Source organism: Nanorana parkeri, unplaced genomic scaffold (assembly GCF_000935625.1).
Source record: "Nanorana parkeri isolate BGI_ZX_2015 unplaced genomic scaffold, ASM93562v1 scaffold812, whole genome shotgun sequence".
NCBI lineage: Eukaryota > Metazoa > Chordata > Amphibia > Anura > Dicroglossidae > Nanorana > Nanorana parkeri.
The window spans coordinates 562,428-577,048 of NW_017307080.1; the positions used below are offsets into that span (position 1 = coordinate 562,428).

The 14,621-nt window shown below is 42.6% G+C and overlaps 1 protein-coding gene across 1 annotated transcript in view; it reads left to right on the top strand.

Moving 5' to 3' along the window:
- Window positions 1–14,621, top strand: part of DCAF5 (DDB1 and CUL4 associated factor 5) — a 48,522-nt gene that overhangs the window by 7,978 nt on the left and 25,923 nt on the right. Inside the window, exons 2-5 of the mRNA XM_018565100.1 lie at window positions 5,244–5,387; window positions 7,076–7,112; window positions 7,202–7,341; window positions 11,777–11,906. Of these exons, the coding sequence (XP_018420602.1) occupies window positions 5,244–5,387; window positions 7,076–7,112; window positions 7,202–7,341; window positions 11,777–11,906 (451 nt within the window). The remainder of the gene's footprint in view (window positions 1–5,243; window positions 5,388–7,075; window positions 7,113–7,201; window positions 7,342–11,776; window positions 11,907–14,621) is intronic.

Consider the following 14,621-nt stretch of genomic DNA (forward strand, 5'->3'; position numbering starts at 1 on the left):
GGAAGATGGATCATACAGATATTTCAACTTATTTGTATATGTTAGGGATACTCGCCCAAATGCTCCGATACTTGCCCCTGATACCCCAGCCAATCCGCATGTAATGTCCCAGCTTTCTCATTGGCCGAGAAGCTGGCTCCATCCTCAATTGCATCAAGCCGGCCAAACAGCTTGTAGCGGGCTTCCCCGCCAATCAGGAAGCTGGGCGGTGGGTAATGACCCACCTCCCTGCTTCCTGATTGGTCAGGAAGCCGACTTGATGTTGTTTGGCTGGGAAGTCCGGTTCCCTGCCAATCAGCATCAAGCCAGCTGTTTGTCACAAGCTGAAGAAGATGTGGCGACTTAGTGGTTAGCACGTCTGCCTTGCAGCACTGGGGGTCCCTGGTTCAAATCCCGGTCAGGACACTATATGCATGGAGTTTGTATGTTCTCACTGTGCTGGGTTCATTCGGGATAAGGCCGCACTGCTATGTACTTATATGGGTTATGTCACAGAGGAAGAAAAAGAAGAAACAATATAAACTATACCATGTCCCTTTTTAGCTGCAGACATAATGTCAATCTGAGGTTAGGAAATAAACAAGTAGCCGGAACATGTAAGTCCTCCCCCTCGCTCTTCGTCTTATCTCTGGGCCTCCTTGTGAAATTTTACTTGTATGCTAAAAATAAACCATCCTGCCAATCAGCTGCTCGTCTCCTCAGTTTAGTAACTACAAAACAAATCTTAAAACAGAAGTCATCAACTTGCACAACTAGATCGATTGTTTATGGACTATATATTGATAGTATCAAATGAACTCCAGTTATACTGGTAATGACTCCAGAGAAGATGTATGCACCGATCCTGCAGCCTGGTTGGTTGGATAGGGAAACATCCATATAACAGCACTGTGAAGAAAACATACATGTTTTCTTCACAAAACAAACCTTGTTTTGAATAATATATATAAATATATATTTAAAGAACATTGAGGAAAGGGTTGTTATTACACATAGCAGGTGGTATAGACATGAGATAGTTGCTAAGTTGGAAAATCAGGTGACAATCTCATGTCTGTGGGTGACTCTCTGAAGCTGTCAAGAAATGAAGATATTTCAAGGGTATTAAAAAGACATTCTTACTTTTCCTCATGGCTTCGTCCTACACCACAGCCAATGCCGAGATTGGCTTTTTTGGCAACCCAAGGAGCTGTGACATTGCTCGGGCTTAGAGATTGGCACCCCCATCACAGGGAAGCAGGTCACATGCTCCTCCATACCTAGAATTTTCAGGTAGTGTCACCGACTGTAGGGGAGCAAGGAGCTGCAAAGGAGTGCAGGTAAGGTGAGTATGTGGGGAAAGAGGGCATCTCTCTGGAGACCCCATCACTGCAAGCTGATCACCTCGTTAATAAATATTTGTTTTCTGAACTGCCTGAAAAGACTTTCCGAAGACATGTATTAGAATGCTATGATCCTATAAGGCCTGGTTCACACCTGAGCGTTGAACGCGCTACAAAACGTTCGACGAACGCTCTACAAAACACTCAAACATCTAAATCCCATTGTATTCAATGGTTCTGGTTCACACCTTGCCGTATTTCCGCCCGTCCAAACGCGATAAAAAACGGCCTACGCCCAAAGAAGTACATGTACTTCTTTGGGGCGTTTAGGTCTCGCGTTTCCATTGGGATACAGCCAAGTAGCCCACGGAAACGCGCGTTTGTCGCACCGCGAATCGCGGTAAAAACGCGCGACGCGAACTGCGCGACAAACGCGCATATTCAATACGCCTAGGTGTGAACCCAGCCTAACAAAAGACCAACTTAACACCAAGTATCATTCTCTAAATCGCAGCTGTCGCCTCTGCCAGCCAGTTAGGCACAGTCACTATGTGGTTGCTTCCTGATGCTCCATTTAAATAAGGTTCGGCTAAGCCAAGCTTGCAAAATAATGGCGCCGCCTGACGGTGCCTGGGTCTAATCCCAAGGCGGGTATACATGGGCTTTATAAACCCGAACAGATTCCTCCATCAACTTTTATGAGCAAGGAATCCCTTGCTGTTGCAATAACTGGACAGAGCTTGCGTCTGTTTGGCAGCTGACCTTCAATCAGCTGATCAAGGGATGCCGGGTGGAAGCGTGCTGAGATCGGCACCCACACAGCGAATTTCATCTGGTTCATCAAGAAGCGGGCAACATTTTCTGCATGTATAGACTATATAAGGCTGGCCATACACTGCTCCGAGTCCTGCTGACTCTACTCTGACTGGCCCTGTCGGCACCACTCCTTTCGACGAGTATATTTTTTTCAATTTACCTTTATCGAAGAAGCCAGCCCGAAATTTGTCAGCCGAGCGATGACTGCAATCGGCCAATAGTCGCAGTGCCTGGCCAGTTTACCTGTCCTCCAGACTCCAGGCTGAGATATCGACTACTAGAAGCAATATCATATTATATAAAGTGAAAGAGGCAAAGAAAACAAATCGATTTGTTTTTCCCTGTGAAGTTTTCCTGTTCTGTATTGTTTGGGACAGTTTGATGTAACCCATCAATTTACTAGGAATCAGCTGATTTATTCCATGTTCTATGAAAAACAAGTGGTGTTCTGGTGGTTAACGCGTCAATACCGGCATGTTAAACCTCCTTCTTTGTCAGGCCGGTTTTCAGTGCTGAGAATGACTACGTCATGCAACACTTTTTTTTTTTAGCATTTTTTGAGACAGACCGTGCTTTCTTTTGGTGGTATTCAATAACTGCTTTCTTTTTTGTTTGTTTACTATGGAAAAAAAGATGGTTTCCCATACCTTCTGTTATAAAACATGGCAAATACAAAGGCCCCCAAAAAAGGCCTCGCGGTATACTGAGACGCCACAGCTGAAACGGATCCCGACAATTATGTCTGGATCCGCCCAGCTGCGTGAGTGACAGCTGGCTCTGCCTATCTAGAGGCAGAGCCAGCTGTACCTGCCCCCTACCCCGTCCGTTCCGCCAGTCATCGCTTGAGGGGCGCCCCTGTCACGGCTCTCTGCAGTGACAGGATCGAGAAGTGAGTGAACGCCGGTATGTGTTCGCTCACTTCCCGATCTACTGAGCCGACCTGTGACAGTTTCATTGTCACAGGTCGGCTCAGATTATGAGGCTGAGTGAAAAGCACTCGCCTCATAATTCTCCTTTAACCTCTTGCCGTCCGCCCGTAGTAAAAAAACGGACGGACGGCACTGCAGCATCTGCGGGTTGCCGTCTCCAGACGGCAATTTTTTTCTGCTCGCGCGCGCCCCCTAGCGGGCACGCACGGGCAGAAAAGGCCCGCTAAATGCACACACCCGTTACCGGGTGTTTCACATATAGGCGATAGTGCTTGGTAATGGTACACGAGATGCATTAAACGTACGGGTCGTACACAGAGGGTGGTGGAGAAGGGGTTAATGTACAGGTCAAATACAGTAAGAGGATGCAGTTAACTTACAGATGTGCAGGATAAGGGAGGTGAAGGGGTTAATATGCATGTCAGAGGAGCGGCTTCTGCATGCCCGGGTGTGACATACAGACAGGAACAGAAGGACATACAGGTACATTCTTTCTGAACAATGGGGTTGTGAACTGGGTAGGGCTGTAACCAACTAATCATTTGATAATGAGAATAGTTGTCAACTATCGTTCCAATGCATTGCGATTGCAAACATTGTTCATGCAGTTTTATTTTGAAGTAAACTTTGTAACACTGCATTTGTGTTTTTGATTTAAATTAAGGATGGTATATTTTTATCTGAATAATCCAAAAAAATAATCGGCCAACTAATCGATTATGAAAATAATCATTAGTTGCAGCCCTAGAACTGGCCATATATTTATAATGGCTGGTCTGCAGGTAGGTAAAGCTAAAGTCGGGGCAAACCACTAAATACCTAATAAGGGAGCTTTTTTACCTGCCAAAGGGATTTGTAATTCTCTCAATCCAGTCCTGAGATTTACACAGATCTGCCACACCACAGAACCCTATCTGGCAGAGCAGGAGACCTGTTTTATTTTTCTGCTGCAGTCCAGTAACACAGGTCTCCTCCTCACCCCCACCCTGTGACTGGGTAAATAAAGGGGAAAGCAGCATACAAATAAGCTTAAAGGAGAACTATGAGGTGAGTGCTTTTCACTCACCTCATAGTTCTAGCCGACCTGTGACAATGAGACACTGTCACTGTGCTCTCGTCCTCTTTGAACATGCTCCTTGCACTGCAGGACAACTGATTGACTCTTCATGCTGCTTCTCCCAGTCTGAATTCTTCTGTACATGGGCTGCAAGAAGCTGATACTAAGTTAAATTCAACTACTGCTTACTTTAATAAAATAAGCATAAGGATGTATTAATGAATATAAAGCGGCATGAATGTCTTATTCATCTGTCTGGAGTTCCACTTTTCTTTTCTTTTATTCCTCTTTATTGGATTTTTTTCAATTGTACATAATAATACTTTACAGTCACATAATTAATAATTAACATAATTATACAGCCATACACAAACAACCAACATTTGAAATATTGCTAGTCTCACTACTTGGTCCATATTTTAGTATCTACATTTCATAGTCAGCCCCGAACAATCTTCAGATTATGTTTACCAAATCTTCACTCAGCTGCTCACATGACCCACCTCATTCCATTAATACCCTTCTACCTCCACATGTATACCGTGATATTTCTATCGCTATATTTAATATTTCATGTTAATATTTGTGCATTATTTAGGTGTTTCACTCTTAAATAATATAACTTTTCCCAAATTGTATTTTATAGTGTATAGTTTTTATATATATATTATACATTTCTATTACATATCCTCTCTTTATTCATTATATCACTCCCCCTCTACCCCTTCCTCTAGTGATTTTAGTGAATGTTATTTATTTATTTAAAATGTACCCCCCCCCCCCCCTTACCTTTTACTTTAAAATCAAATCGCTATCAAAGTGAACGTTCGCTTATACTATTAGTGAATTTAGTGATCTAAGTGGAGCCAGACCAGGCATGGAAAGCCGTGGAGACCATATTTTCCAAAATTTCCCCAAACATCCTCTATGTATAAAAATCATTCCTTGTTTCAATAATATTTGGTTAACCTGTGTACACCACTCCTCCAATGTGGGGGAGTTCCACTTTAATCAATTAAAATCACCATCATGTTACTACAGGAAGCCCCTATCCTCTATGAAGGTTTATTCTTTAAATTGCCATTTGAATAATAATGTTCTCTTGTTTTCCTGTTACAGGAGGGGATGACCGCCGTGTCTTGCTGTGGCATATGGAGAAAGCCATTCACTCTAAAATCAAACCCATCCAGCTGAAAGGAGAGCACCATTCAAACATCTTCTGCCTTGCTTTCAACAGTGGCAATTCCAGAGTGTTTTCTGGAGGTAAGTCCCACCCACCTCTTCTAGAGCCAGGAAACCCGTCTCTTTATTTGTATAAAAGCCAAGTTGTATATAAAGAAATGACATCGAACACATTGCTTCAGATTTATTTATTTTTCCGCATGTAGGTGCAGTTTTATAGTGTCCCAAATTATGCTGTCAGGAAACATTAAAGCCCAATTTTAGTTCAACAATAACAATAAGAATGTTTTTAAGCTGCGGCTGTAGAAAGACACTGATAATGAAACGTCTTGCAGTTAGCCCATAGCAGCCGAACATCTTACACCCCAGCATTATGCTGCAGAGAAGGATTGCTGCTTTCTACATTAGAGCAAGCGGTCTCTCTGCAGCAGTTTGACTAAACTCCCACTGAGTAAGGCTGTCCAATCAAGAAAGGTAAAGAGCTAGAGCTGTCCAATTGGCAAAGCTCATGCTCCCTACTAATTGGAAAGCTGTAGCTCTGACGATGCAAGGGGGAGTGTTGGACCTCTGTAGAGAATCCACTGCTCTCACACAGATGGCAGAGGGCATTCACTGCAGTGAAATGATGGAGTTGAAGATTTTCTGTTGGTTCTTGGGGGTATGGTGCTAGGTTGGCGACAACTGTAAGACACAAACAGTGTTGCACTGCTGATGCTACATTCAGATTAGAATGCCGAAAAATGAACTATGGGTAGGCCATCTATTATGTGTTCCAACGATAGACCGCCTCTCTGTAGGATTGCTTAGGAATTTTATGCACATGCACAGAAGAAGCAAATGATTGTTCATGAAAGGGTACAGAAGTATAGCCATCCTTTTAGGCCCTGTTCATACCTAGGCGTTTTGTCGCACGTTTTTGCCCATGCTGAAACGCTCAAGACAAGAAATCCCATTTATTCCTATGCACAACACTACCATCACACATGAGCGTAGTGTTGTGTGTAGAAAAACCCCTGTCACTGGAAAAAGTACACAAGCTTCTTTCTATCAAATTACAGCGGCAGAGGGGGGATTTCTCAAAACTAGAGCAGGCAAAATCTGGAGCAGATTTGCACTGCGGCCAATCAGCATATAATGTGTCACAATCTGCTCACAAAAACGCATGATTTGATGTATGCACAAAAAATAGCAAAGTCGCGCAGAGAAAACACGCCTAGCTGTGAACGGGGTCTAAGTCTCTGTGCACACCTAGGTGTCTTGTTTTAAAAAAGCGTAACAAAATGCTCGGGACAAGGAATCCCATTCATTTCTATGGCCCCTGTTCACACCTGAAAGAATTGTCACGCGTTTCCCATTGACGTTTATGGGACCAAAAAGCGCTGTAATCTGCCAAAAAGTAGTTTATATACTCTTTCCAGCGACAGGCTTTTTTCTGCTTGCGACCAAACGCTAAGATGTGGACAGGGGCCATAAACATGAATGGGATCCATTGTCTTGAGCGTTTTGTTGCACTGAGCTTTGAGTGACAAACGCCTAGGTGTAAACAGAACCTAAATTGTGTCCTCCCTAAACTGCCTTTAGTGTGTGTTTGTAGTCACCTTGGGCTGACTATGTTGTGAATAATTCTGTACATTTGGCAAGGAATTCTGAAATGAAGATATTGGTGATATTGATGCATTACATTCCAGTAATACTTTGAAATGGTCACCTATCTATAGATGGTTGATTTACTTGCAGTGTGTTTTAAGCCTTCTTTAATTGCCTTCTAGGAAATGATGAACAAGTGATCCTCCATGATGTTGAAACGTATGTACTATTAATGTCAGTTTCGGTGATCTTGGATTGATATACATCACTTTACATTTGATCTACAATATTTTCTTATTTCCCTGTAGTGGGGAGACGTTGGATGTGTTCGCTCATGAGGAGGCGGTATACGGTCTGTCTGTCAGCCCTGTGAATGATAACGTGTTTGCTAGTTCATCAGATGATGGCAGAGTACTGATCTGGGACATTCGGGAGTCTCCACAAGGAGGTGAGAAGGTTCACATCATGGGTGAAATAATGATTCCACCCAATATAAGCCATGGATGGGGATGTGTTGTAAAGCACACAGGCTTCTTGCTTGCCTCACACCTTTACAAAGTATATAAATGCAGCCTGGAGTATTCTGTACATCACACTGCAGAAAACAATCTGTGATAGGTGGAGAGCTCAGTCACATGACTTTGACAAACCATTTGAACGGGCTTTCCGCTTTCTGAAATTTTTTCCATATTATAGGGGCTTTGGAGTTCCAAAGCAAGTGAAGTGGAAGGCACATTTGTAAAGATTACAGCTGTGCTCTTTAAATAAGCCATTGTTTTTTTGGCCTTAAAGCAGAACTCTGGCCAAAAATGTTCTTAACCCTTGCAGTGGCGCTACCCCTGCACTGCAAGTGTTAAGTGGTCGTTTTTGTCTAGGTCCTACAAAAAAACATGTGCCTCACTCCCCCTCTGCCTCTAGTCATCACGTTCTATACACAGTGTATTGGGCGTGAGAATGCCAAGGGACATACCATATCTGCAGATGGTATGTCCATCAAGCTTCAGGGGCTGGAGTAAGCAGCCAGTCGGCTCCGCGGTTCAGGTGAGTATAACTTTTTTTTTTTTTTAGCACCTAGACTAAAATGAGCACTTAACTCTTGCAGTGCAGGGAAAGCCCCACTACAAGGGTTAAGATTTTTTTTTGCTTGGAGTTCTGCTTTTTAAGCAGTGGTATATCTGTATATCTGCAGTAAAGCTAAACCGAGTCTTTATTAAAAAAGCCTTATAATAGAAAATAAACATAATTCTCTACCAACATAAAAAAAAAAACATGCTGCAATATTATCTGCATATTTAGGATTAATAATAACTTGCTTTACCAACACGCACTAAACAATAACGCATAACTTTTATGTGTTTAATGAAACCATTTGTCCAGAAAAAAAATGTTTGTTTATTAATAATTGTCTTCGACAGCAAAAGTAAAGATCTGTAATAATATTTACAAGTTCGAATAGGTAGAAGATATGATGGGGTTAATGTAAGAGTATGTGTGTCCTCAGAAACATGGGCGGCGAGACGTGAGGAGACTTATGGCAGTGTCGATAGGTGGAAACAAATGACGCAAATGCATTGTACATGGTCCATTATGTCATCATACATGTAGTAGGACATATGTAAAAATTGAACTTTTAGGCCCCGTTCACATACATGCACTATTTTTGTGTGTGATTGCTTTGCACTGAAACGCAGGGCATTGCGGTACCACACATGTTACAGGCAACCACACTGCTTGTCTTCAGTGCCATTGAAATGAATGGTACCACCACGTACCATGTCCCCTCCCACCCCAGAACGCGGGGAGGCATTGATTATGCGACCCAGTGTGTTTAGGCCATGGGACTGTGCGATGAACGCATTGGATGGTATGAACAGGCCCTTAAAACGGATACATTTGCAGTCAGTAACCTCTATGGAGATAATAGAAAGGAGTAGGAGGACCTTTCCCAGAAAGTGATAGAAGGAGATCTATATTGAATAGCAGAATGTTTCACAATTAAGTAGAAAGAGGAGATTAGGAGTAAGAAGAGGACCACATAAAGCAGACATTCCTGTGTTAAGCTAGCCATACACTATTTGCAATTTGCACAGTGGGTGCTGCTGTCGGAACCCTTTCGGCCAGGATCCCTCGATGAGCTGACCGAAGGAGCTGACCTGAAAATCTTTGAATGAACAGAGCCGGCAGCCAATGAGCTGTCAGCTCTGTTTGGGTATTCTGACAGATGCTGCCAGAATACAAATGAAACAGCAGGATTCCTCAATCAAAACTCGTAAAAGCATTGATGGAGGAATCGATTATTTTTTATTTATTTTTTTTCTTCAACCTGTGGGTTGAATGTATGGCTAGCTTTAGGAAATATCAAGTGATCTGTTGTCTATAGGGTTATTAATGAAATAAGAAATACATTTCTAGACCAATGGTGTTATAACAAAATAAGAAAAGTTAATGTTTTATCGTCTAGTGGGGAGTCAGTAAAGCACTACTGATGACCAATTCCAAACATTACACTTGTGTTATCCCACAAAAGACAAATATAACTGTTGTGTTATCCCACAAAAGACAAATGTAATCGTTGTGTTATCCCACAAAAGACAAATATAATCGTTGTGTTATCCCACAAAAGACAAATATAAGTGTTGTGTTATCCCACAAAAGACAAATATAAGCGTTGTGTGATCCCACAAAAGACAAATATAATCGTTGTGTTATTCCACAAAAGACAAATATAAGCGTTGTGTTATCCCACAAAAGACAAATATAAGCGTTGTGTTATCCCACAAAAGACAAATATAACTGTTGTGTTATTCCACAAAAGACAAATATAACTGTTGTGTTATTCCACAAAAGACAAATATAACTGTTGTGTTATTCCACAAAAGATAACAATTGTTTATCTGTTAAGACCATAAGATATGAATGTTTGTGCTTCACGGAGAGACACTAACATTTACCTATCCAGATAGATCCCCTAGATTCCTTTCATTGGAGTAGGCCAGCATGCTGCTGATACAAACTCCTGATCTGAATAAGCTTCTTGTTTTATGCTTCCACTGTTCAGCTGCATTGATGTTGTTTTATAAATATATGAGTATGATGATAATAATGATTAGGGGAGATGCTCTGCATATTAATTAACATGGCTGCTGAGGTCTTTAGCACAGTTATGCGTTTGGTGATGCAAAGGCTCAAGCAGTGGAAGTGACCCGTGTGTCTATTTTTTTAATTAATATCATCATATCTGGATTGGCTGCACTATGATCTCACTGAATAAGCTAGGGGAAGCTTTATCAATTTAAATGCAAAATATCATCAGCAGTTATTTATTTGCACTTCCAGCTGACTAAATCATCATCATCTTGGAATGGCATCCAAAAAACAACTGATGTGGTGTTACCATACATTGTTTATAATTAATCTATGGTGTTTACACCCTTTCTATTTCTTGATAGTGTCCCGTATCATTAATTTAGTAATTTAAATAATGGGGTAACTCTTCCTTAAGCTGGCCATAGAAGGCACAAACCTTGGGCGATGAATCAGCTGAAATTTGAGCCATGGGTGGCCCTGTCCACACCAGCTAACTCAATTAACTTTAAAAATTGACTGAGCCGGGTGGAAAGCCGGACAGTGACTGCATCCGGGGGAGATGCATGCATCCACACTGTTAAGCGTATGTGGAGGAATCTATTATATTTCTCATGGTCAGCCCAGGACAGCATGTATGTATGGTGCCCATACACTGTACGATTATCGTATGAGAATCGCGGGAAATCCCACGATTGTACGATAATCGCGGGAAATCCCACGATCGTACGATAATCGCAAAGTGTATGAAAGGTGTGCGACCGTTTCCACTGTACGGTCGCACACCTTTCGTCGAACAAGCAGGCTTAAAAACCCACCGAGAATCGTACGATTCTCGGCGGGTTAGTGGCCTGCTTGTTCGACGACTGCCGAACGGGCCGGTGTGCACACGCACACACTGCCCGTTTGCAGTCCTCGGAAGCCCGCCCCTCATTCCAGTCATCGGAAGCCCGCCCCCCACAGGGGCGGGCTTGCGATGATCGCAAGTACGATGTGCCTGTCCAAGATGAACAGATCGTACGAGCTTTTAATAAGCTTACGACCATCGCAAGATAAAAGCCTTGTGATTGTCGTAAGGTGTATGGGCACCTTTAGACAGGAGCAGCAGTGAGACTCATCTACTGGGACCCCTTTGTTCTCCGGCAATAACGGAACTGTTCCTCTGCAGAGGGCCGCCTATTGGTATGGTCAGGTCTAGGCATCCATGTACTATGTTGTTCTTATTTTAAAGATATGGGTAGCGGTCCGCTTTAAGAGAGGTGCTTGCATTTCCAACAGAAGAGTATTCTGATAGATAAAGCCTGCATTTTGTCCCCCCTCGCACCCAGCAGAAGAAATAGCAGAGTTGTGCACATGGGATACTTCCGATATCTTCTTGTGAATAGGGAAGATCTATAGAAATGTCAAAGAGGTGGATTTGGCTATAAAGGGTCAGTCCATCCAGAACTGTTTTTCTGCAAGCCGGAGAGTTTAACCACCTTGTTGTTATATCTTTTAGAGACTCCAGCGACGTGATCTTTGTGCCATTAGAATGGTGTCTCATATTCCCCGTGGAACTTCTCATTTACGGTATATTGTGGAGATTACAAAAGGAGGAGGAGTGATAACACTGCAAGGTGGATGAGAACACAGTCCGAAACTAAGGCATATAGATCCCATTACTGGAGTCCTATAGAGTTAGGAGGAGGCAGAAGTTGACTTGCATCACGTGATTCCCTTCTTAGAGTGGATTGACCCTTTAAAACTGTGACTTCTGTGCTTAACAACATGATGTCTAATTGTCTTCCTTCTATCATTAGATCCTTTCTGCTTGGCCCATTACCCATCTGCCTTCCACAGTGTCATGTTTAACCCTGTAGAGCCCAGGCTGTTGGCCACGGCCAATTCTAAAGAGGGAGTTGGACTCTGGGACATCAGGAAGCCACACAGGTGAGATACTGATTTATATCCAAAGTGATTGACAACATATGTTCCCTATACCTCTGTTTCCCACAGCACTGTAAAGTGCAGCTTATATGTAAATTTGTAGGTAGGTTATAGAATGACTGCAAATGGTTTACATATAGAGCCGTGGTCATGTGACACACATTGGGCTTTTCAAGAAAAAGGAACTGTTTTGTCTTCAAATTATGTAATCAGTGATATAGAGGTGTGTGTGTGTGTGTCATCATCAAACATCCCCCTTCATGATATCTATATGAAGAGCAGGGCAAAGTGACAGGTTCATATTAATGCAGATCTCCTCAGCCTCTTATGCTTGCCTTCCTTTTACTCCAGCACAACTCACTTATGTCACCAGGGCAAAGGTCCTGTGTAAAGTACAATTTTTCTGCAGTCATAATACAGGGCAATGGACTCCCTGTGTAAGCGCTGTCACATGGAAAGTGGGTCACCTGCTCCTCCATTGCCAGAAGTACTGCATGGAAATTAAGAGAAAGGTAAAGGTAATAGAAAGGTAAAGGTAAAGCCTGTGGGTAAACAAAGAAAATATAACAGATTCCTCCATCATCACTTACAAGCTTTGATCGAGGAATCTACCCGTCTTCATGGTATTCTGACGGCGGCCGCCAGAATACCTGAACAGACTCGGCTCTGTTCATTCAAAGATTTTCCAACAGGCTCCTTCAATCAGCTCATCGAGTGATGCCCGCCGAAAGTGACAGCGGCACCTACTGTGCGAATTTCGTCTGGTTCATCAAGAACCGGCCTAAATTCATATAGTGTGTGTGGCCACCTTAAGAATATGCTACTAGGGATATTTGGAAGTTGAGGAGGTTTAAAGAAAACCTGTTGAAGCACATGCTTGCTTTAACATGCCACATAGTTGCACAGTACAGCGTGGGTGATGATCTTATATTTGTGGGTGCTTGCAGACATTGATAGCTGACAGTTCTAAAAGCAAATACTGATTGTCTAGATTGGACTATTTTGTGTGACCAGCCTTGTTTTTTGTTAGTTGAGCTAGGAGGAGATGAGCAATGCAGCAAGCATGCATGTGCAGCCAACCATCATTTGATGTCTATGGTCAGCTTTACTTTGAATTTTCTGAAATAAAGAGCTGCGGGTTGTGCTCCCTGTTTAGTAGGACTATACAAGGATTGTGCTTTACTGCCCCTGACTCCTAATACAAGCTGGCAGTTAGGTCAGACTGGTTTACTGGGATAAACTCCTTGGATATATGGAGTATGGAATATGGAACAGCAAGCACATAAAATGAGAAAAGCCCATCACATAGTACAGGTTAAGGTTCCTGTAATAACACACAGAGGTTCATTTACTAATAGAGCCAATTTATTTGGCAAAGTGAATCTTCACTTTCTTAAATGGGCCCCATACAGCAGTACTTTGCAGATTATTATTGCTTTGCTGCATGTCAGCTTGGTGTAACTGGTTGGGATAGCACCCCATCCAGGCCACAGTTGTACATCAACTTGCCATCTCCTACAAGTAACAGTTTGGGTGGAGATTACCTTTTAGTTAAAATAAAACTGTCATGAGACAAATATAATCTCCCCCTGAAAATGCTAATTGCCTGGCTTTTATGTCGACTCTCCGACTTTGAATCAGTGACCAAGTGCAAATATGCAAATCAGGAAAGTAGTAGAAAAGTCAGGCATCCTGGTCTGTATACTTGTTTCATGTCAGTCACTTAGCACATCGAAGTAAGGGGAGCAGTGTGACAGCCAAATAATTGGCATTTTCTATAAGCAGATGGCCTTCATATTTCTCTTTTGACAGGTTTTCTTTAGTTCTTATTGGTCAGCTGGTGACTGCTGACCAATGAGCATGGTTAAATACGGTTTTGGTTTAAAATTGCTTTTTGTATCAGGACAAGTGGATTGTCATGAGGGACAAGTTGGGCCCCCGCTTTAATCTTTGGATAAGTAGTTTGTTTTTATAAATTTCCACAATCCTGAGAGATAGATACGATAAATTAGATAGATACGATAGATAGCTGTATGTGCGTAACAGAAGTTTTAGGTGGATACAACCTCAGATGGACAACAACACATGACCTATTACACCGTGTCATCCTTCTTCTTTTTTTTTCTTTTTTTTATAACCTAAAGCCAAAATGGAGGCTGACACCACTCAATCCACAATTGCTATGTGTTATCAGCCCACAACAGGACTTAGGATCTGAGTCCATTTCTGGCAGATCAACAGGTAGATTCCTGTACTTGTACGGGGTCTTAGAGTGATATTAAAGCTTCTGGTTTTTGTTTTATTTCTACACCTAGGAGGCCCACCTTTTTATAAATATTAATTTATTTTTCTTTAAAAATGTTCTGTTCCTCGTTTTCTAGTGTGTCCTCGCAGCGCTCCCACCCCGCCCCCTGCATGGGTGCCTTTCTCAGCTAAGCAACCGCTGTGGAAGCACCCGTGCGTGCGTGTTCCCAGACGTGACCTCAGTAGCTGTGTGTGTCCATAGACACACACTGCCCTATGGCAGGCCATGCCCCTCCTTTCCTCTGTTTAAGGGTGATTGACGGCAGAAGGAGCCTATGGTTCCTCTGCCCTCAGGAAGTTTGGAGAATGGAGGATCGCTTCGGGGACCAGCAGCGGTGACACAGATAAGTGTGGGGGGGACAGGGAACACAAAAAGGTACTGGTCATTTTGTATCTTAATGCAGAGAATGTAAT